This window comes from Bidens hawaiensis, unplaced genomic scaffold (genome assembly GCF_021521415.1).
Source record: "Bidens hawaiensis isolate Kalapana, Puna unplaced genomic scaffold, B.hawaiensis_p1.1 tig00027805_1, whole genome shotgun sequence".
Classification (NCBI taxonomy): Eukaryota; Viridiplantae; Streptophyta; class Magnoliopsida; order Asterales; family Asteraceae; genus Bidens; species Bidens hawaiensis.
In genome coordinates, this window is record NW_027505107.1 from 129,465 (window position 1) to 151,294 (window position 21,830).

Below are 21,830 nucleotides of genomic sequence, written 5' to 3' on the forward strand. Positions count from 1 at the left end.
AGTGAACCGTTAGGAATAGAAACTGGCATCTCATTCAAAATTTTCACTTTGTTTTCAATCCATTATTGCCTGTGCGTTATGTGCACTGAAGCACCCAAATCAATGAGCCACTTACCTTCGTGTCTAACATTACCTGCAAAGTTTTCTGTCAAGGGGTTTTCGGCCACTTCCTTGTTTCCAAACATGCTCAGAAATTGTTGGTATTGCTCGTTGCTCAGCCCCGGGAGGGGCTTTCTTCGACATAAGCTGCTTTCGGGCTTGGCTTCTCGGTTTTTCCTTTTCCTGGCCACCATTCCGGGTAACCTACAAGTTTGAAGCAGCCTTCGCGTTTGTGCCCATCCTTGTTACAGAAATCGCAGTGGCTCTCCTTCTCATTCTTCCCTCTTTTAGAATTTCTTGTCTGCCACTTGTTGGAATTGCCGGGCACATCTCGTTTAACATGGGTTTGAAAGGCCACTGTGTTATCGGGGCTTATCTTTCTTCCTCCGGTAACTGCCTTTTGCTGCTCGTCCTCGGATACGAGCCGGTAAGCCTCGTGGAGTGTCGGGGTTGGCTTCATAGCAAGCAATTGGGTTCTAATGGTGGAATAATCACTATCGAGCCCAAGAAGGAATTCATATAACCTTTCTTTGTCTCTCAAGTCACAAACCGTCTTGCTAACGCCACATTTGCATCCCCCACAAGAGCATCTCGGCGCGGGGAAAACCGAGCGGATCTCGTCCCAAATGGCCCTCAGCCATGTATAGTAAGCTGAAACGGATGTTCCGTCTTGTTTTGTTTGACTGAGGAGCTGCTTTAACTCGTATGCTCTCGGTGCGCTTTCCTTTCCGAACCGCTCCCGCAAGTCATTCCATATCTCTTCACTAGTACCCGCATATTTCGCGCTTGTTCGGATCTCCTTTTCCATGGCTGTGGTGAGCCACCCCTTTATCATTGCGTCACACCGGAGCCATGTATTGTAGTTTGGGTCGGCCGTCTCTGGTTTTATTAATGAACCGTCGAAGAAGCTTATCTTGTTCTTGGCAAATAGAAAATTCTCCATTTCTTGAGACCAATCTAGGTAATTGTTGTCGTTAAGGGGCTCGTTTACCTGCATCTGTCTTGGGTAATCAGAGGGGTGGAGGTAATACGGAGAGGAGTGGTTGGTATTTTGGGTTTGGTTTTGAGTTTTGACTGTCGTGGAGTCTGAGTCTTCTTCTCCGGCCATTTTTCTTGGTGGTCGGATGTCTTAGAGTTTGATGATAGAGCAGTATGTAACCTCGCTCTGATACCATATAAATGGAAGTTGAATATATTATTATTTTTGTTATATTCTCAATGCACCATAATACATGCATATAAACTAGAAAAAAGAACAGGAAAGGAAACCAATAAAATGGAAACTAGAAATCTAGCCATCAGTTACAGGATCTGGAATAATAATCATAAAGTGGAAAATACTTTCCATAATAATATTATTAAAATACACACTTTAATCAGAGATTTTTCAAAAATAGAAATTACTTTTTAGCATACCAAAACATAGTTAATATGATTTCAGCAACCAGAAACAATCATGCCAGCTTAGCCGTCGCTTTTTGGCCCTGAAACTCATGAAAAGTAATCACTAGTCAACTCTTATTTCCTTGAATTAGAAGCTATCACACAACTTCAATGGATAAGATATTTAAGATTTAGCCTACACTTTTGGCTGAGACGGCTAAAAAATCGTCGCCAAAGCCTGCACCTTCTCATTACCAGCTAAAGCTTAGCCTGTGCTTTCGGTGGTGTCTGAAAACGAATTTTGACACGTGTTGCTCTCTAGTGGTGTCTCGATTTTCCTATATTTATATGGTTTCCCTATTGGGGGGTTATTTTCGTCACTTGTATGTAGAGGTGCACAAATCGGGCTTTTTTTAATACCCGGGTTCGGGTATGGACCGGTTTCGGGTATGATCGGGTATTGAAAAATCAGGTATTGAGAGAAATCGGGTAGGGTATTGAGGAGAAAAACTCAACCCTATGTTCCCGGGTAGGGTATGATCGGGTTCAGGTATAACCGGGTATTGGAACCGAGTATGTGTCCGTGTGCGACCGGATATTAATACCCGGTTTTGAATTTGTAACTTTTTTATTCATTTTTAAATTTGTTTAAATTTTATATTTGCTTTGTAATTTATAAAAACAATTAAAATATATTACAAAAACCATAAATCAACTTAAATACAAATTATTTAATTAATAATATCCATTTTAAAAACACTTACATAAAAGTTGTGAAGTAAACATAAAAATATACTATAAATACTCATGTATTATTTCGGGTATTAGAAAATTGGTATCGGGTATAACCGGGTATGGGTATAGGGTATGACCGGTTCCGGGTATTTACGGGTATAAATCGGGTACGGGTATTGAGCTCAAAAAGCATACCCTACGGGTAGGGTCGGTTCCGGTTTCAGGTATAGAATACCCGCGCATAAAAAAACCGGTTCCGAGTATTTTTTTGGGTCCGATTCTGAGTACGGGTTTTTTGTGCACCTCTACTTGTATGGGCCAGACAACTCAAAGCCTTTTGGTAATTTGGTGTTAGGTTGTTTGTCTCCTGTTAAATATATACTTTTTAGTTGGGTTTTTAAAAAAAAAGAAAGAAAAACATAGACAACCCAAAGCCCATTTGCAAATAGTAACATATAATTTCCAGACCTGTGATTCTCAGGGTTTAAGCTGCTGCTGCTGCTGCTGCATAATCAAACTCAAGCATGGAGGTTTAACTTATAAAGGTCCTATTTTATTTATAATTTTGACAGAAAGCCACTACTGCTTCTTCCCAAATGGGTTTATCTCACATCCTCCTCCGTTCCCATCGCTTCATGCCCATAAACCCTAATCTTAATCTCTTCATCATCACCAGACTCACCAAAACCCCATTTTCATCCAATTCCACCGAACCAAAACCAAAACCCACTTCCCTTTCAGCCCGCATGAGCTTTGTTTTCGGCCAAATCGATGCCATCGAGAAAGACCGAGCCCAGAAAGACGAAACCCTCCAACGAATTCGTGCTTGGCGCGACTCCAAGTCCAAGAAAGAAACACAGCTGCCCGATGAGGTTCCGGTTGTTGAAAGTAAGGAGAAGGGGCTGTTGGGTAAGGAAGTGGAGCTGGTCCATCCGTGGCCCGAGTGGATTCAATTGATGGAGAGCTTGGCTCACCACAATTATTTTGATTTTGATTGTAGGAGGAAAGACGAAGGCAAGTTGATTTCGGAGTCCGGGTTCGGTGATAATGATGCAGGGGGTGGCGGGTTCATGGCGGAGGTGATGGAAGAAGGTTTCGATTTCACTAGAGATTGGAAGACTGTGCAGACTGCTGGACTCAATTTTGGGAAAGATAGGTTTGATATATTAAGGTCAGTTAGGTCTTCAACAAACAGGAACAGAGTTTTCTGTTCATTTAATTAAACGAACCCAAACATGCCCTCGTTTCGCTTTGTTCACAGGCCTACTGGTTTTGTGAAACTTATTAGATACTATATTATTATTTGCTGTGATGTTTGTATCTGAGGATTACCTATATTTCACTTTAATGCTGACTTATTAGAAAATGACTTATTCCAGTAGTTGAAGGGAGTTGGAGTTTTCATTTGTAACTAAAGCCTAACTTGGAGCAGGAGAACATCAATATTATTTCATCTATATTAAATTAATATAATCTGTAAACAGTAATTTGGTAATGTTATACAATGTCTGCTTAAAATCGGTTTGAAACAGCGACATAGCAAAGCAGAGTAAAAGGTGACTAATGGCTTCTATGATCATATTGAACGCTGCTGATTGTCACTAATAGGGTACCTTGCTTTGAGTTTATGTGTTCTTAATAATACCAATATTTCATGAAATTGTCAAGAGAAAAAGCATTGCATTCTTTAAGCTTCATTTGACAGCTTTGTGATTAGACGATAACAAGTGTTCATTTATCACGCCTGCTTGCGGTGCGCACATATAATGTATATATGTGTGAACCCTTGGGTGGGCAAAAGTAAAATTGCACTAATTTTGACGTTATTTTACTAATCACGTGAAAATAACGTTAAAAGTGGCGGAAGGTTAATCAGGTATCATGTGGTGGCGTTGATAGCCGAAAGACAAGGGCACATGCACCAATCAGCCGGTGCCCCGATGATTGAGTGTTATGTGTCTTATGTCCAAGGCTTGATTCAAAACTACTATCGAGCCGGGGGTCTCACCGGAAGCAGCCTCTCTATCCCTATGGGATAGAGGTAAGGCTGTCTACATCTTACCCTCCTCAGACCCTACCATAGCATTGCTATTGGTGGGATATACTGAGTACGATGATGATGATGATGATGATGATGATGAAGTGTTCATTTATATTTTTCTGTAGATATCATTGTTTTTTGCATATTACTTTTCTGAGATGTATGACTATAAATTTCATTTCAGATCATTATCAAGAAAAGATATACAACTTTTAGTTGGGTATGGTTGCCCGAGTCCCGACAAGAAAGTTGTGTTTTCTTCAAAGTTGTTGAGGAAGCATGCTCATCTTGATGAAGGAGATGTAAGTTTTACCATTGTTTTATAATTAGTTTTTTCTATTGTTAGTTGTATCTTATGTCTACATGTTTACTAACCTACATTAATGTTTGGTTTATACATGATTATATGTAGTTTGTCTAATAACATAATTACTATCAATGAGAAAGCAAGAAATTTTGATTCAATTTCCTAACTTTTATTATACTTCTATCGGATTTAGTTGTTATGTTTGCAATGTTTTAAATAGTGTTTAAATTAACGCGGGGCTCATATTCCAGGTTTGTAGTTCATGCAGCTTAAGGAACTCTTGTGAACGGGCTTATTTGCTCACAAATAAAGAAGACGAAGCACGGACCATTGACATCATGCGTGTGCTGATCACATACGGGTTTGATCCGGTAAACGGGTCGGTTGTAAACGACTCGCTTTTAAAGAAAAAGGCAGTAAAGGGCGCGGTTCGTAAGTTACTTCATGAAGTGGTGAAACTGAGTGGTGTTCCAATAGATCCAAACCTGGCCCCACCAATCATCAAAAGACCACCCCCAAAAGTCAAACAAACGCCACCTCCACCTTAAAGACGGGTCGGTCGTGATGATATTGAGATGAAAAAGGGTGATTGGCTTTGTCCAAAGTAAGTTGAGTATACATAATAATATAATATGTTGTGAGTTTGGTGGAGTACAAGATGGTTAACATGAAAAATGGAAGATCAACATGTAACACTTAATTCCCAAGCTTCAAAAAAGGCTTGTAAAAATTAGCATGTTAAGTATGATTGCAAAGTTTATATCATTTTACTGGTCCTTTACTTCTTTGAAACCGGTCAAATATGCAAAATCTAGAGTTGTGCATGAAACTGAAATAACCTGTGAAAACGAACCGATTGATTTTTCGGTTCGGTTTTGCATAACTAAAAAAACTATATGGAAAAACCAGTTTTTAGTCATTTATAATTGGTGTAACCCAAAGCTTTTAGGCAGAAATGTGTAATAATCAATTTATCATTAATTAACAAAGAATCTAGATCCAAAGTTTATATCCCAAATTAATCTTTTTGGGGTTTTTTTTTGTTTCAAGTTTTCAAGCCCAGATGCTATATAACTGAAAAAAAAAACCCGAAACTGAGCCGAACCCATTGTGCAAAACAGAAACCGAAAAGTGGAGAAACCAAAACTGAAGTGTTTTTAAAAACACAAAAACTAAATTTTCAGTTTTTAATTCAGTTTTAGCTCGAAACCGACTCTAACTGACCCATGTACATCCATGGTGAACCAGGGTGGGCCGGCCCAAAAGTCCAAAACAATTTTTTCCAATTTTTTTAGGTTATGTAATTATTGTGTTATATATGAATGCACGAATTGTTTGTTTCAATAATATATTTTTTTAATATAATGATTCATATTACCGCTTGTAATTATGAAATGTTTTTCAGGTGTGACTTCATGAATTTTGCAAAGAACACTGTATGTTTACAGTGTGACGCCAGACGTCCGAAGAGACAACTGCTTCCAGGCGAATGGAAATGCCCCGAGTATGTAGTTTATACTTTAATGATAAATATTAAACTAATTCTTATTCATGCGCACGTTAACTTACACCATAATTCCTTTTATTCTCAGGTGTAATTTCTTAAACTACAGAAGAAACATGGCATGCTTCCACTGTGAATGTAAACGCCCACCAGACGAATTCACCGAAAGTCAAACACGAGAAGGTCAACACGGTCAAAGGTCAAGGTTTGACCATGGACCAAGCAGAAAAGATGTATCCGATGCATGGAACTTTGACTTTGATGAAAACGAATCCGATGGTGCAGAAGTTGCTGCTTTTGAGTATGCTTCAAGAAAACTAGATCAAGATTTCACAACAACCCAGCCCGATAATAGTAGTTTTAAACGGAGGCCCGTAAGGCCTCAAGAATCAGAATATTTTGTTGATAAACCGGGAGTTGGGTTTGATGATTTTGATGATGAGGAAGACGATGATGTCAATAGTTATGAGTTGGATACAAAACCGAGCAGGTCTTCAGTTAACTTTTCTGATATTGATGTTGATTCTGAGCCCGAAGATGAGGATTATAATCCAAGAAACAAAAGGGTATCAAAAAATTTAAAAAAAGCTGCAAAATTTGAAGATGATCATGTGGATTTCAATTCAGATGATGATCTACCTGTTCATCCAAAGTGGAAATCGAGTCATGTAGCTGATTTTAAACACAAAAGTAGGGGTAAAATGGGGATGAAATTCGGTTCGGATGAGGATTCTGATCTTGGGTCAGGTGTTGAAGACACGAGTGATGATGATTTCCCACGTAAACGTGTGGGGCGGATGAATAATACACGGTCAAACAAATACCGGAAGGTCAAACATGACTTTTCCGATGAAGATGACGACTTTAGCAAAGGTAAGGGACGGATGAATAATACACGGTCAAACGATTACCGAAAAGTCAAACATGACTTTTCGGATGAAGATGATGACTTTAGCAGAGGTAAATCAAGAGGAAAGAAGATATTTTCTGATAGAAGTAAACATTCTGCGAAGAGTTTTAGAAATGAGTCTTATGAAGGCGGTTCAAATGGTTTTAGAAACCATAAACAAGAAAGTTTTGGTGATAGACAGCCTCGAAGGTCGGATAGGGGTCAAGGTTCATTTGGATCAGGGTCGGATAGGGGTCGAGGCTCATCTGGATCAGGGTTGGGTGCGGTATCTGACAGTTTAGACCATGAAAGGTTTAGCAGGCCGAGGGTGAATGTAAGGTGATCGGGATTCATGATTAGACGCTAGTAATCGAGACAATCATGATCGTCTTTGTCATAGTCCATTTCTTGACCTCTAATTGTTGATCTTTGACCCGACTCTACCAGGCGTGAGAAACCAAAACCTTTTCACTTATGAAAATAACTTTTGGGAGTAGATGCTGATTCATGTGCAACTTAGAACAATTTTGTTGGTTTTGTTATGGGTTTGTACACTTCTAATGAGGGAAATATAATTGGATGATAGCATTATAGTAATAACTAGCGGGATTTGTTTGGTGTCAGCTCTATTCGTTATGGTACCTATATCAACTCTGTTTGAAACATAGATAAAAAAAAGATGCCGCAAGTGTAGTAAAATTATGTTGTATCTTAGCAGTTCCAAATCGTTAAACATTATAACTAACAAAAGTATTTACTTTAACAAGCAAATAAATTAAAACACCATTTTGAAAATTATATATATATATAGTTTGGATTAAATACAAATGAAATTAACATGTTAAACGTGATAATCAAGTAGAGTAATTATAATTACATTATAAAGTAATTACATCAATACTCTATGTTGTAATTACATAATTATTCTACTTGATTGTCACGTTTAGTCCGTTAATTTCATTTGTACGTTAACCTCCATATATATATATATATATATATATATATATATATATATATATATATATATATATATATATGGTAAGGATCCTAAGAGAACCCTATGCAAATTGAGAACCATTTTGGACAACTAAAAACACATTTACAAAAATATATAAAAAAACCATAAAACAAAAAATAACAAAAATTTTAATAGAGTAAAAAAAACCAAAATTCATATATTTCATTCTGGTTTCATTAAAAAAAATGTATTATACACATATGTTTAATTCTATTTAATCTTTAGTTACGTAATATACACATACGTACAATATCATTTATCTTAAATTATATATATATGTGTAAAAAAACATGTAAATGTACTTATATGTATATATTATACATATGTGTATATAATTTAGCTAAACCGAGGTTTTTTTTTACGAAACCGAGATGATAAAATAAGAATTTTGGTTTTTTTACTTTTTTCATTTTTGTGTTTTTTTTTCATTTTATGATATTTTTTATTTTTGGGTTTTTTGTAGTCCAAATTGGTTGTCATAGTTCTCAATATTAAAAAAGTTCTCTCATAATTCTGATCCTGTACATACATATATATATATATATATAGGGGAGGGTTATTTTGAGAACCATGGTGAGTTTTAAGAATTTTAAGAACTCAATTTTGAACCACACATTTAATTAAATAGTATGAAATATGTGGTTGAGATTAAATTTAATTAAAAAATGAAGCAGGAAAGAGAATAAGTATTTTTGATAATTACACAAGTTTAAACGTTAGTTACACATGTGTAAAAAGTCGATTCGGTGTGTAAAAAAATACCGTAATTTTTTGTACATCACTTACGTATTACACATGTGTAAAAAAATTCGAAAAAAAAATTATTACGTTGAGTTCTTTCGAGTTCTTAAAACTCAAAGTGGTTCTCAAAAGAAATAAATTATATATATATATATATATATATATATATATATATATATATATATATATATATATATATTATAAGAGAACATTCTTAAGCATTGGGTGTTGTAACCTTTGCTTCTTATTGTAATATCTCGGATTTTTCATATTTGTATTCGTTTAAGTTTAAACCGATTCGGGAATGCAATTCGGATCTTTCGAACTATTTTAAACTTGTATTAATTGGTATTAACTTGGTTTAAATTATTTTATAATTTCATAATTTTCATTTATGCCAAATAGTTCTTAAAAACCCTTAAAATCAGTTAAAACGGCTAAAAATCGTATTTATAAAAGTACATGAACTATTTTTGATCAAAGTCTCGAAACTTATGCCCCAAGATAAGTTATATAATATTATAACATGTCCATTTTCTTACCTTAAATATTAAAAACGAATTTTTATTATTAATTGGTTTGATTTTGTTATTAATTGATCATTTTGTTTCCTAATTCGTTTTTAGCATGCAAATCATTTATTTTAGGCATAAATCGGGTGAATTAAGCTCCAAGAAAACTAATACAACTAAAATACATGTCCAAGTACATAAACCCTTGATCAAGAACGAAATTTACAGCTTATAGTCTTATAACATTGATAATCATTAAAGACCCATTCGGTTCTTAAACGAGTAAGTTACCTTATTTAGATTGATTTAGTGTATTCTATATACACATATCATTATTTTTCTACCACAAATCATCCCTAAAACACTACTCTCAGCCGTCACCCTCCTCTGACCCTCCTCAAACTCTTCGGTTTTTGCTTATTGGTTGAAGATACGTTCATAACCGGTTGACTTTACATACGTATGGACCTTTGACTCATCGTTTCCGTTGATTATTTCACTTTCCGGGTAAGTTGTAAACATAGGAATCATTCATATATATTCCCTAGTCAATAACCTTCAATCAATTTTGGTGGTTGAAGGGTTTTGACTGGTCAAATCGTTTAAAACTCGTTAAAGAACAAAATAGTCAACTGGTTTGACTTAACGTTTTCTCATACTTCTGTTCGGATTCAACGTTCGGTCCAGAAGATTTTTATTCTCAAAACGAAATTTTAAGGCTACTGAACAAAACCCGACTTCCGACTCGCTGTTCGGATTCTGGTCAGTACTAGCTCGCTTAAACGTTTACTTCCAAATAACTAGAGTTCTACTCATCTGTTTGGATTGATTCCAGCGGAATTAAGTTCGTTTTTATTTAAAGTTTCATATCACAAAGTTTCAGGTTCTGATATGTTATATCGTTTGACGCGTATAGGACGACTCGCTTATCCGTTTACTCGTTTATTCTTAATTATACTCCTTGCCTTTAATCTAAGGTGAGTATTTCACTCCCCTCTTTTACTTATTTTAACCGTTTTGGGGACATATGTGTTCGTAGATATTTTTATAGTACTCAACCGCAACTGTGTATCCTTGTATGTTTATCAGTTTGCCTAACTTGCTATTTGCTTACTTGCTTTGTTTGAATGCTACTTGCTTACTTCGGCAACCGATGCCCATTTTTATGGCAACGGTTTAGTCCTTTCTTGGTAACCAATGTCCATTTATATGGATTGGTTGAGCCCTTTTTTTATGGTTTCTTTCTTTATGGTTTGCTTTCTTTATAGTTGTTTGATTGTTATGTGCTATGGCTTATCTGTATATCTCACAAGAACAGTTTGCACTTTTACTTATTATTATATAGTGTCTCAAATCTGGTGTTATACTCACTCAACATTGTGTTGACAAAACCTATTGTATTTTTAACGCATATGCAGGTTATCGTGTGATGTGATTCTCAAGCTTGTATTTGAAGAAAACTTAGGTTGCATGCTAGAGAAGAAGATACAAGAATTAGAATATTTGATTTTGTTTTATTTGATTAAATTAATTTATGTACTTTGGTTAATTTTGATGTAAATGATTATTTAATTAAATCTAATAGATATTGCCACCTTTAATATTGCATGATAGTACATTGAGAACTGTGACAATCAGTTCACGTCCCGACATTCCGCCGTAGGTTGGGATGTGACACTTATGTTGTACCTACCTTCCATATATTTTACCTGGGTTCGATTCCTGTTCGGGCTCTTTGGTTTTATTTCTTTCTAACTTTGTATCTTTAGTAATTGCACTAATTTTGACGTTATTTTACTAATCTCGGGAAAATAACGTTAAAAGTGACGGACGGTTAATCAGGCATCATGTAGTGGCGTTGATAGCCGAAAGACAAGGGTACATGCACCGATCAGCCGGTGTCCCGATGATTGAGTGCTATGTGCCTTATGTCCAAGGCTTGATGCAAAACTACTATCGAGCCGGGGGTCTCACCGGAAGCAGCCTCTCTATCCTTATGGGGTAGAGGTAAGGCTGTCTACATCTTACCCTCCTCAGACTCTACTATAGCTTTGCTATTGGTGGGATATACTGAGTACGATGATGATGATGATGATGATGATGATGATGATGATGATGATGAACTTTGTATCTTTGTAGTGGGGTCTGCTTGCTTTGGAGTTGTTCATATGTCGCGTGTTCTAGCACGTGTGACGTTTCTATCTACTAATTATGTGCAGTTTGTATATACAATGCTAAGTTTTTGTATATATAATTTTACCAGGTGGGTTGCATATGTTCTTGGTCGAAGAGGTAGATAATATTATATGTTCCAGGTTTATGTTAGTTTCTCTTTCACTTTAATTTCTTCTTCGAAAAGATGTATTATAGACAATTAAAACTTCATCAAAGTCATCCACCCTCTATTTTTTCTTCAAGCCTTCATCTTTTAAATCCCTAACTATACCTTTTGATTCATCTAGGTATCTCTCAGATCTTTAGATTAACAAGACTTGAAGTACACCTTTAATAAGGTGTGAATAATAGTTTTCATGGTGTATGTCATATGTTCGATCAAAATGTCCTTCGCTTTTGTTTTTGTGTTTTGGTTTGTTTTTGTGTTTTGAAATGTTGTTGTGGTTGTTGTGTGTATTGTTTTTACACTCGGGTGTTATGTGAACATTGGATTTTGATGTCTTTGTATTGTTGTGTAGTCTGTCGGGAATCTGTTTTCGTATTTTTGGATGTTGGTTTACTTTTATGTTCCAACATTTATTATCATTGTTAGGCTGTTTTTATTAACGAAACAGAACATTTTGACAACCGGCCACTTGTGGGTTTGTTGTAAATATTTGATTTTTAAATTCACTCTTGAACTAAGTCACATAGGATATGTGAGGTTGCCTTGAATTTTTATGATTAGTTAACGGATTACACTGCAATTAAATGCATATAAGTGAAAAAACAGCACGCTAAAAATTTGATCATTTAACTTTAAAAGTATACTTATATACAGTTTAGTGTGAAGCGTTAAAAGTATTATGATATTTTGCTTAACAAGTCCAAATATGTGGGAATTATTCCTAATTATCTAGAATGCATAGCATTTCAAGAGATAAGACATGGACATGACGGATATGTGTAATTGTTCATATTACCCTTCAGATGACAATGATAGCAAATAAATTTACTGTTATTAAGCATCATAATTTGAAACAGTTTTTTATCCAACCATTATAACTGAAACCATTTTATGCCATTGACCATTTTTAACCCAACCATTTAAAATCATATTTTTTAACGTGTTTTGTGTATTATTTAATTATGTGTGTGTTACGTATTTGATTTACCTTTACATTTTTGTTTTGGGGATTGCTGTTTCATGTTTCTGCTGGTTGTTTGCTCTTTTCCGTGGGAGGTATGCACTTATCTTTGTTTATATTTAATTTTCATCTTATATATAAGTCTATAACTATTGTGTATTTATTATGTGTGCTTTACCGGTTGCTTTTCGTTATGCTTTAGATTTCCTTTAAACATTAGGGATTTTGTTATATGTTTGTTGTAGCGAAAAACGACCCTGAACCGGGTCATCGTCATTTATCAATGATAATGATGCAGAAGCATCTCCTAATTTAAATTATGATTTTTATTATCTTTTATTATTTTATGTTTATCTAGTTTTCATATTTATCTTTTCCCGTCTAGTATAAATATGATTGATTGTTTTCATTAGTTTTTTTGATTAAGTTTATTATTAAAAGAACATTGTTCTTGGAACTTCGGTTCGTTTTATCGTCTTTGATTAATCATGAGTATCTCGAGCCATTGATCGCTTTCAAAACTGCATCAGTTGGTACAGAGCTTTTGGTTCTCAAATGGCTCGACGTGAGGATGAATACTTGCTCGCTCGTAGATTCGCCGCCAGAGGCAACGGCAGAAGTATGTTTGATTCACGTGCCCACGGTAGAGATTGGTATTGTAACACCCCGTAACCGCAGCGGAAACGTAAACGGGATGCAACAGACACATCTGATATCAACAGCATTGCTTATAAAGAAAACACCACTACTATAATTTAAACGTATTACATTGTTCCGAGTTTCGTTACCGACTAGGCGTTATCACATAAGTTTTACCAATAGTATGTTAACATGTTTAATACAAAATATAGACCCTTAAGCTTCCACAAAATAGCACACATCATCAAGCACGTATCACTCATTCCAATTTGGGTGTACCTAGAAAGCATGTAAAGAAAACGGGTCAACTACGAATAGTTGGTGAGTTTCACTAATTTAAATAAACAATGACAAATCATTTTAATAATCATATATTAACGATGTAATTATACTGAGCCTACAAGTGAAACCTCTGTTAACCCAGAAACACATTTAATAACCTCTGGGGACACTGTTAACCCAGAAATACATTTAATAACCCCTGGGGACACTGTTAACCCAGAAATACATTTAATAACCTCTGGGGACACTGTTAACCCAGAAACACATTTAATAACCTCTGGGGACACTGTTAACCCAGAAACACATTTAATAACCTCTGGGGACACTGTTAACCCAGAACACTGTTTCGGGCCTTACAATATTAGCAACTCAGACAATTACCATCTTAATACATTACCGTACGATTCCCGTACAACAAACATTATATAAATACTTCATTTTCATGCGATCGGCATGTACTTAAACACTTTGATAAAAACATGCTTTCCGCCCCGGGAAAAATATTTAAAACAATTCAATAAAAAGGGGCTCGTGAAACTCACCTTTTTGTGAGCAAAGATGTAATACTGTGCACAGCTACCGGTCCGGATTTGTAATACGATCCCTAAGTCGTTACTACACAATTTCTATTAATATAACTTAAATTCGTGTTAACCGGTATGTCTGGGGACACTGTTAACCCAGTACCGTACACGATCCGGGGACAATGTTAACCCCGAAACACTTCTCAGGACTTAGATTGTGATATCCCTTAGAGTTCTTTAGTCAAAATTACCATTAGTTTGTTTTCTCGTTTTGCGTGCCTAGCACGGTTAACCGTCTTTATGTTTTTCAAAAAATGAGTTTGGTCACATACGACCCGAAAATAGTTGTTACTGATATTTTAATTAAAGTGGTGAAATTAGAGCTCGGTTTAGACACCCCGTTTGGCCGCGGGGCCCGTTTCCGTCTTTAGCATACCGGAAACTGCTAAATCGGGTAAAATTACCCAAATCATCCGAATTACTTTCGGATGATTTATTTTTACTTGATTAACTTAGTTTCATGAAAATAGTCCATTTTTAGGGTTTTTATACACCAGTCAGCTCGCTTAGGCGAACTTTGCCGGTTTACGCGTTTTAAGCTTTAAAAGTTTGTTTTTATGTTCTGTTTAGCACAAATAATTATCCGTTTAGTCTCGGATCTTGAAATTTTGCACAAATCAGTTTTTGACAGTAAGGAATTTTATAAAAATATTTCCCGAATTAATTTTTATATTTAACATTTATTTATCTATTTTTAAACGTCATTTAAACACCAAATATGTCGAAAATACCAAACGACCTTAGAAAAATCCCAAATTTTTCTGGGATGGCTCCTGCCATCCACATAGTTCCCAGTAATTTTTACAGAACCAAAAACTCATTTTTCATGCCATTTTCACCAAAACCGAGCTAGAAAACCCTAGAACTCGTTTTACCTAAAATCCTACTTAGACTTCTCCAATGGACTTGAAATTTTGTGTGTGACTTTTATATGTTATAAAAAGCTTATCTGAATTTTTCCAGAATTTTTCATGATGTTTAGCTATTTTTCACCATTTTTAGCTAAAACCGAGCATTAAATTCACCAAATATTCATCCTTTATCCAAAAATTACCAAAATTTCACAGATCTCATATTTTCATGTGTAGATCATCTTTGTAAAATTTCATGACCCAACTCTAAGTCTACCACAATCTGTTCAAATCACACAAATCATACGAAAAACCGAACTACCTTGTGTTTCTAGCTTTAGATCGCAAAGATCTTGCTTTCTAGCCTTTGCTAGCAACTAGATATAACACCTACAAGCACAATAACACCACACCAAGCAAGTTATACCCACAATCAAGCCATTCCTTTCATGGTTTCGGTTAAGACATCAAAACAAAGATTTTAACCGTAAAAATTCGTTTTTGACTCTTTTAACTCCTTTCTTGGACCAAGATCTCTTGTATAACTTGTATACATCACTTGATCATGCAAGAATCGGTTTCATCTCGGGTTTTCACCCATTTTTCACTTGAAACCTCATTTTCTCAAGATTTTGGAATTAAAACTAAGATTAAACCATAATAACATGTTTATACCTTATGATTCTTGCTTAAAAACTTGGGTTTTTGGATGAATGTTGAAGAGTGTTGAGAGAAATGTGGAGTTGGAGTGTTAAAAAAAGAAAATGATATGTGTGTGTGCACCAAATGGACCGATCGGTCCATGTATGGTGTGGGGTGGGGCCCACATCTCAAACCTTGGCCACACATTCGGATTGTGTAATCCGGATAATGTTGTGGATAATCTGGTTCAGTTCGTTTTTCGGTTAAACACTTAATTCGGCTTAAAACGGGCTAAAACGGTCGTTTTTCGGCTTAAAAATAAATTTTATATAAAACCGATTTAAAAACTTTAAAAACTTAAACCATGACATTTATTGACTCAACACATCATATTGTCGGTCATTGTGCATCTTTTTCGGCTTGATCGATCTTCTCTTGCTTGGTTTGATGTTAAAGGTTTCGTTTATTGTACCGACGTACCAATAAATCGAAATCCTTTTTCTGTGCTATAATTCACTTATCCCGTAGCCTTAATACTTCGTAAACCTTACTAAACATCATATATTTCGTCTATAATGTAATCCCCGATTCGATCGGGTTTCAATAATCATTCATCGGTTAATCGTAATTCCAATACGACTAGCTATACATTCGAGTATAATTCGTACTGTGAATCTTATATACTCGTATAAACACATTATAATTCATATATTCGGTATTAAATAACACGTAAATAGTATATACCGGCTAGGGTATACCTGAATTTGCCGGAATCGTTACAGGTATTCTACTAGCAGAGTCGCCGACAGAGGCAGCTGTGAATCTATCCCGACCCGCGGGATCTCAAGATTAAGAGACTCTGGAAAAGAGTCCAATATCTTGAAACCTAACAGGAGATCGCATGGCTTCAACAACGGATCCAAGATCTTGAGTTGAAAAGGGAGATGAGCAAGAAAGAAACCGAATCGATAACCATCGTCGGGGACGGTGCGAACGAGGAAGAGGAGCATATTTCGTGCTATTTCCACCCCCGGTTCTATGAGCCGACTTATTCCGAGGGTGACTCGCAAGATGAGCCTAAGGTCTATGAAGACGATTTTAACCATGATTCTCTGCCCTTGTATGATGTATACGAGGATGAAGAATGGTACTCTTGAATAACTGGTGGTGAATCAAGTTCCAAGAGTTGTAATGGTGAAGATGGTGGCTCTAGCACTACTGTTGTGATACGTGGTCCGATGGCTAGCAATGGGACTAGATGACAACCCATGGTAATTTCTTTTTTTGTTCCACAAGAAACGGGTTTTCAAAAGAAAGTAGATTTGACTAAATATATGGTAAATCTCCTAAATATGTGGGAATTCAAAATGAATTTGATTTTAAAATTAATGGAGATATGGATGAGATTTTGCGGTCAATGCATGGACCACGTGAGGTAAATGGAATTAATATTCAATTTAGAGATAAAAATGCTTTTGTTTATGAAAATGATCACCATCCATATTTGGATGACATTAAATCACGCGAGACTCTCACATACAATGACAGTGAAGTCTACATGGGGTTAAGCCTTAAAACTTTGGCTCAACAAAATGCATATGATATTTCTAATAGTGGGTTTCATAGGATTATGGCTAATAGATGGCCTAGCCAATATGAGTTAGAAAACAGAGCACAAGCCATGAACAATAATCACGTGGATGTTCTTTTAACCCAGGTGATAAAAGTTTAGAGTTGGATGAGATGTCACGTGAAGTTGAACTATTTCATCGGTTTATGGTGGTGATGAAAATTAATCAGGTTGTTAATGATTTTTTTGACGTTCTCAAGACTCGAGGACGAGTCTTTTTCGAAGACGGGGAAAAGGAGGTGGAGAGAACCGGCAACCTGATAGACCTAGGTGATACGAATTTAGATCCGGTGAGACGACTCATAAAGTTGAACAGTTTGGGCGGGTAATGACGTTGATAAATAATATTTAATATATATAAAATGAAATCGATACAAAATTAAGGCAGTGCATTACATATTTAGAACCATTCTCACGTTCCATCATTTTAACAAGCCCAAGTTTCTGGTCCAGTTAGTGTTAAAGGTCCAATTAGTAACACTGGCTGGGGATAGGGTTTCCACAGCCGCCCATGCGTTCTTCACAATTCATATATGTGTTTCCATTCCATCTTCACCTGCATATTCTTCCCATCTATTTTTCTTTATATGTGAACCAGTAATAGACTTAATCATTGCTTGGTATTCATTACACATCTCAGATTCGATTTCATAACATTGCTGAAAAGATTTAAACGAGTATACAACAAAACAGAGGGGATAATTTTTAATTTCTGATCCAGGTCCGGGTTGACCGGAAAATCCAAAACCGGCCGGTTTGTTAGAAAACGTTCCAAATACATCGAACTGGACCGCTCTTTCTAACGAGTCCCGGTCGGACCGGCCAGTCCGGGTTTTAAAACATTGCTTGCAAGTGACGACATATGCGAAGGTGACATAATAGCTATAACATTAACAACTTCATCGAAATACAGAGGTATAGTGTCCTATGTTGCACGGGAACTGGTACGGGAACGGGAAACGAGCACGGGTACAGGAACGGGAAACGGCAAAACTCAAAAAATCAAGAAACGGGTACCGCACGGGTACGGCAATAAATACATATATTACATAGGTAAATAATTATTATAACAAAAAAATAAATATATAATTTTTATTTATATATAATGTCATTTAAACATTTTATGTATAAAATTACAAGTTGAGGACTAAATATAAGCTAGTCTAGATAGTGATGGAAAAATGTTAAAATGCATAACCTAATTTAATACTATTTATGTAAATGTTAACAACGTTTAGGGACTAGATGCAAACAATTGAAAGATCAAGGGGTTTATGTTTAAACCTAAACTTATATTATAACCTAAACTTATATTCCAGTCGCCATTCTTCTTCTTCTTCTTCTTCTTCTTCTTCTTCTTCTTCTTCCGTTTTCCGGCGCATGAATTCTTCGTCGGAATACTCTATGTGGCGCCGAAATTCATCGGATAAGGTTTGGAAACACCCTTTGTCACACCCCGTCAAGGCGGAATCGCAGGCGCGTGACGTCATGTATAGCGTAAGCATATGATTATCGTCAACATACACAAATTAGGATACCCATAGTTTTTAAAAGTGTTTACAAACCATAACTTGTTTTAAACAAAAGAAGTTAAACATCAAAATGGTATCCTAATCAAGCATTGAGGTCCCGTCTTCATGATTCCTTACGTGCATTGTTAATTCCCTGAAAAACATACGTTTAAAAAGTCAACACAATGGTTGGTGAGCTCACAAGTTTTAAGACTTGTTATGAAATCATGTTTTCATAAATCGTTGAATCAGTTCGCAAACAAGCACACGATAACTTATTGAAACAAATACGATGATCCTCCGTAGACTAGCTAAATCTACGAATTAATATGACGAACCCTGAGCCTAGAACCAAACCACGACTTATATCCTTTTGCCCTGTTCAAATCTCACAGATGGAATATACGCACCCTGTTTCGATGCAATATCGGAGGTTAGCGCGACTAACCTAACAGTAGGGGGAAATGTCAACGTCAATAGTACTATTCGTATATTCCTGTGGCTAACTCCGTTAGCTAATGGTTATAGTATGCAAGCAAGGGACTTATAGCACTACATAGTTCAACTCATGTTCGCATAAGGATTGTGTGTTTTGTTTCTAATTATCATATATAAAAGCAGTTGTGTATGTTTTCCACCCCCGGATAAATAAAACAGTAAAAACCGTAAAAAAGGGGGTAGTGAAACTCACCTCATGAGTTCAGTGTTTCGTTCGCTAGCAATTTCAGTTTAGACCCAAGGTCCGCTGCCTTCACACGTCCTAAACGAGTAAGGTCAGTTAGTTCGTTATCGACTCGCAAGTCGGTTTATGCTAGTCGCTTTCACCCAACTAGTCGTTTCGTTAATTCGTTTATGCTGGTTGCTTTCACCAAACGTCGTTTCGTTTGTCATGTCGGTTTCTTTAACCAACCGATCGTTTCGCTGGTTTCATAAATAACATTTCACACGCTAGTATCGGACGACCCGTTGGTGATAAGTTTTTATATTCTTTTTGAAAACAAATATTTATATACTTGTATAAACATTAAGAATATAATTCGTGTTAGCACATATGCCATTTATATATAACCATATCGTTTGGTGGAGTAATAAATATATATTAAAACTATATATTTATTTCAAATTAATATTTCCGTAAGTTATGATTGTAAAACATAGTATATTTGTACGTTTATACATAACCTTTCAACCGATTTTATATGTTGTTTCAGTCATATAACTCGTAAAAATTATTATATTTATGTAACAATCACTGGTTTGACACAAACTGTCGTCGTTACAAATAATATTTATTATTTGTTCTTTTATAAACATAAAACCAGTTTTACTTAAAAGTCATATATAGGCTTTACAAATATATAAACGTATATAATGTAACACTTTATAAAGCTGAGATTGTATTTATTTAAAATGTTTCGTCTTTAAAAATATGTTTATTTTTGTGATAAAACCATATGTATACTTTTGATCACACTTTTCAAATTATAACTTTTAAAAGTATACTTTCATATCCAAAATTTACATAATTTCAACTTTATATAATTCTTGTGCAAAGTCACAACTACTTTTATTTGGTTCCAAAGCCGAGTCTTAAGCTTAGTAAATCATGTTTTACTCATTTTTAGCCATTCTTCATAGTTATAAATTTTTTTTTCTATCTTTCAACTAAACTAACATGTATATACAATTTTATAGAAAAATCGAACTATCTTAGGCTTTCTATTTTACATAAACCCACTTTAGCCCGTATTTTTCCATCCTCATGTCTCTAGCCAAGGATCAAATTTTAATAAGTGTAAACTTATTAAATATAACGATAGGCTCAAGAGGTTAAGCTCACTTAGTTTTAGGATTAAGGTTTAGAGAGAGATTGGAAAGTCTTGAGCTCGTTTCTTCGCGTGAGGCTCGTTTATCTTCTTTGAATGGGTCTCCTACACCATCTTGATTCTGAAGAGTGTAGGAAGATATTAAGGACTCTTAACTTGTAACCCACACCTTAATGCTCGTTTACACCTCTTGAAGCTTCTACTCCGTTCTTTGCCTTAGATTAAAATGGTAAATAGTATTCCTGATGCGTCGTAGGACTGTAGGCGAGGACCAAGAGTGTGCGTGTGTGTGGCCTGTGTTGGTTAACGGAGTTACGGAGAGAAAGCTCCGAGGTGGTGGTATGGTAGCTCGATGTAAGGTGTAGGTGGCTATCAGTGGTGACGGAGTTGACTGTTGGTGGTGCCGGTTGGCAGAAGTGTATTGCGGTGGTGTTACAGTAAAGACGATGTGCGGTAAAGGCGGTGGAGGTGGCTGTGGAGTTGTAGCCGTGAAAGAGGGGAGGGTGGCGGAGATGGTGTTTTGTGGGTTGTCGTGTGAAAAAGAGGTGGTGAAGCAAAACCAAGGGAAATGGGCGGTGGGTCTTGGTGGCCGGTGCAAGGAGAACGAGAGAGAGTGTATGCATGTATATGTTTTGTGTTTTTCTTTGCACATGTGTTTTCTTCTTACAATTTATTTATTTATTGTATGGAAAAAGTGATCATGAATGAATCTTAAAATATCCATGGGTTTGTTGTGACTTGTGAGGTTGGAGTGTGTTATAAAATAGTTCAAAAGTTGGTACAAGGAAGGATGGGTCAAACCGGAATTTATGGTGAGAAGCCATTGGTGGCGTGCAAGTCTAAGTGAACATATTATTAGGACTTAGGAGTGTGGGGTTCTGAATTCGGTGTCTGTTTCAAGAAAAGAGATTTCAGAGTGCCAAAGAGCATGATTAGCTCTGCATGTTTTGACTTTTGATCTCTTATTTGTTTATCTAGTGATTATATACTTTTATTTATATATTTTTGTTAATCGTTTCTTTTGCTTTACCAACGACACTAGTCTTTCTATTTTCTTCTTCTTTTCATTGTTTGAATAAAACACAAAGTGATGTTGGGTGGAACTTGGGTGTTGTCGTAAAGTAGGATTAAAATAGTTGACGTTCGAGAAATAAACAAAAGTCATTATGTATTTGTTGTTTGGATATATATATATATATATTTTAAAGAGCAAGCATAAAATATAATCGTATAACAAATAATTAAAACCTCCTAGTTTGTTTATATATATATATATATATATACTAGTAGGAGAGTCCGCGCGTTGCGGCGGGAACGCAACATAAGTTGGGTTG

The 21,830-nt window shown here is 35.7% G+C and overlaps 1 protein-coding gene and 1 pseudogene across 2 annotated transcripts; one reads left to right on the plus strand and one right to left on the minus strand.

Annotated features, from left to right (window-relative positions):
• Positions 1–214: 214 nt before the first annotated feature.
• Positions 215–1,207, minus strand: LOC143610768 (uncharacterized). The gene has a single exon (XM_077085157.1). It carries the CDS (start codon positions 1,205–1,207, stop codon positions 215–217), a length of 993 nt encoding a protein of 330 aa, XP_076941272.1.
• A 1,490-nt stretch (positions 1,208–2,697) lies between these two features.
• LOC143610770 (uncharacterized) lies at positions 2,698–7,572 on the plus strand (annotated as a pseudogene). The gene is made up of 5 exons (XR_013149643.1): positions 2,698–3,388; positions 4,443–4,560; positions 4,817–5,169; positions 5,971–6,069; positions 6,158–7,572. The product of XR_013149643.1 is annotated as an uncharacterized LOC143610770 (transcript).
• Positions 7,573–21,830: the final 14,258 nt, after the last annotated feature.

Bases quoted from the DNA above. Each gene is read 5' to 3' on its own strand.
- LOC143610768 (XM_077085157.1), bottom strand. From the start codon at position 1,207: ATGGCCGGAGAAGAAGACTCAGACTCCACGACAGTCAAAACTCAAAAC.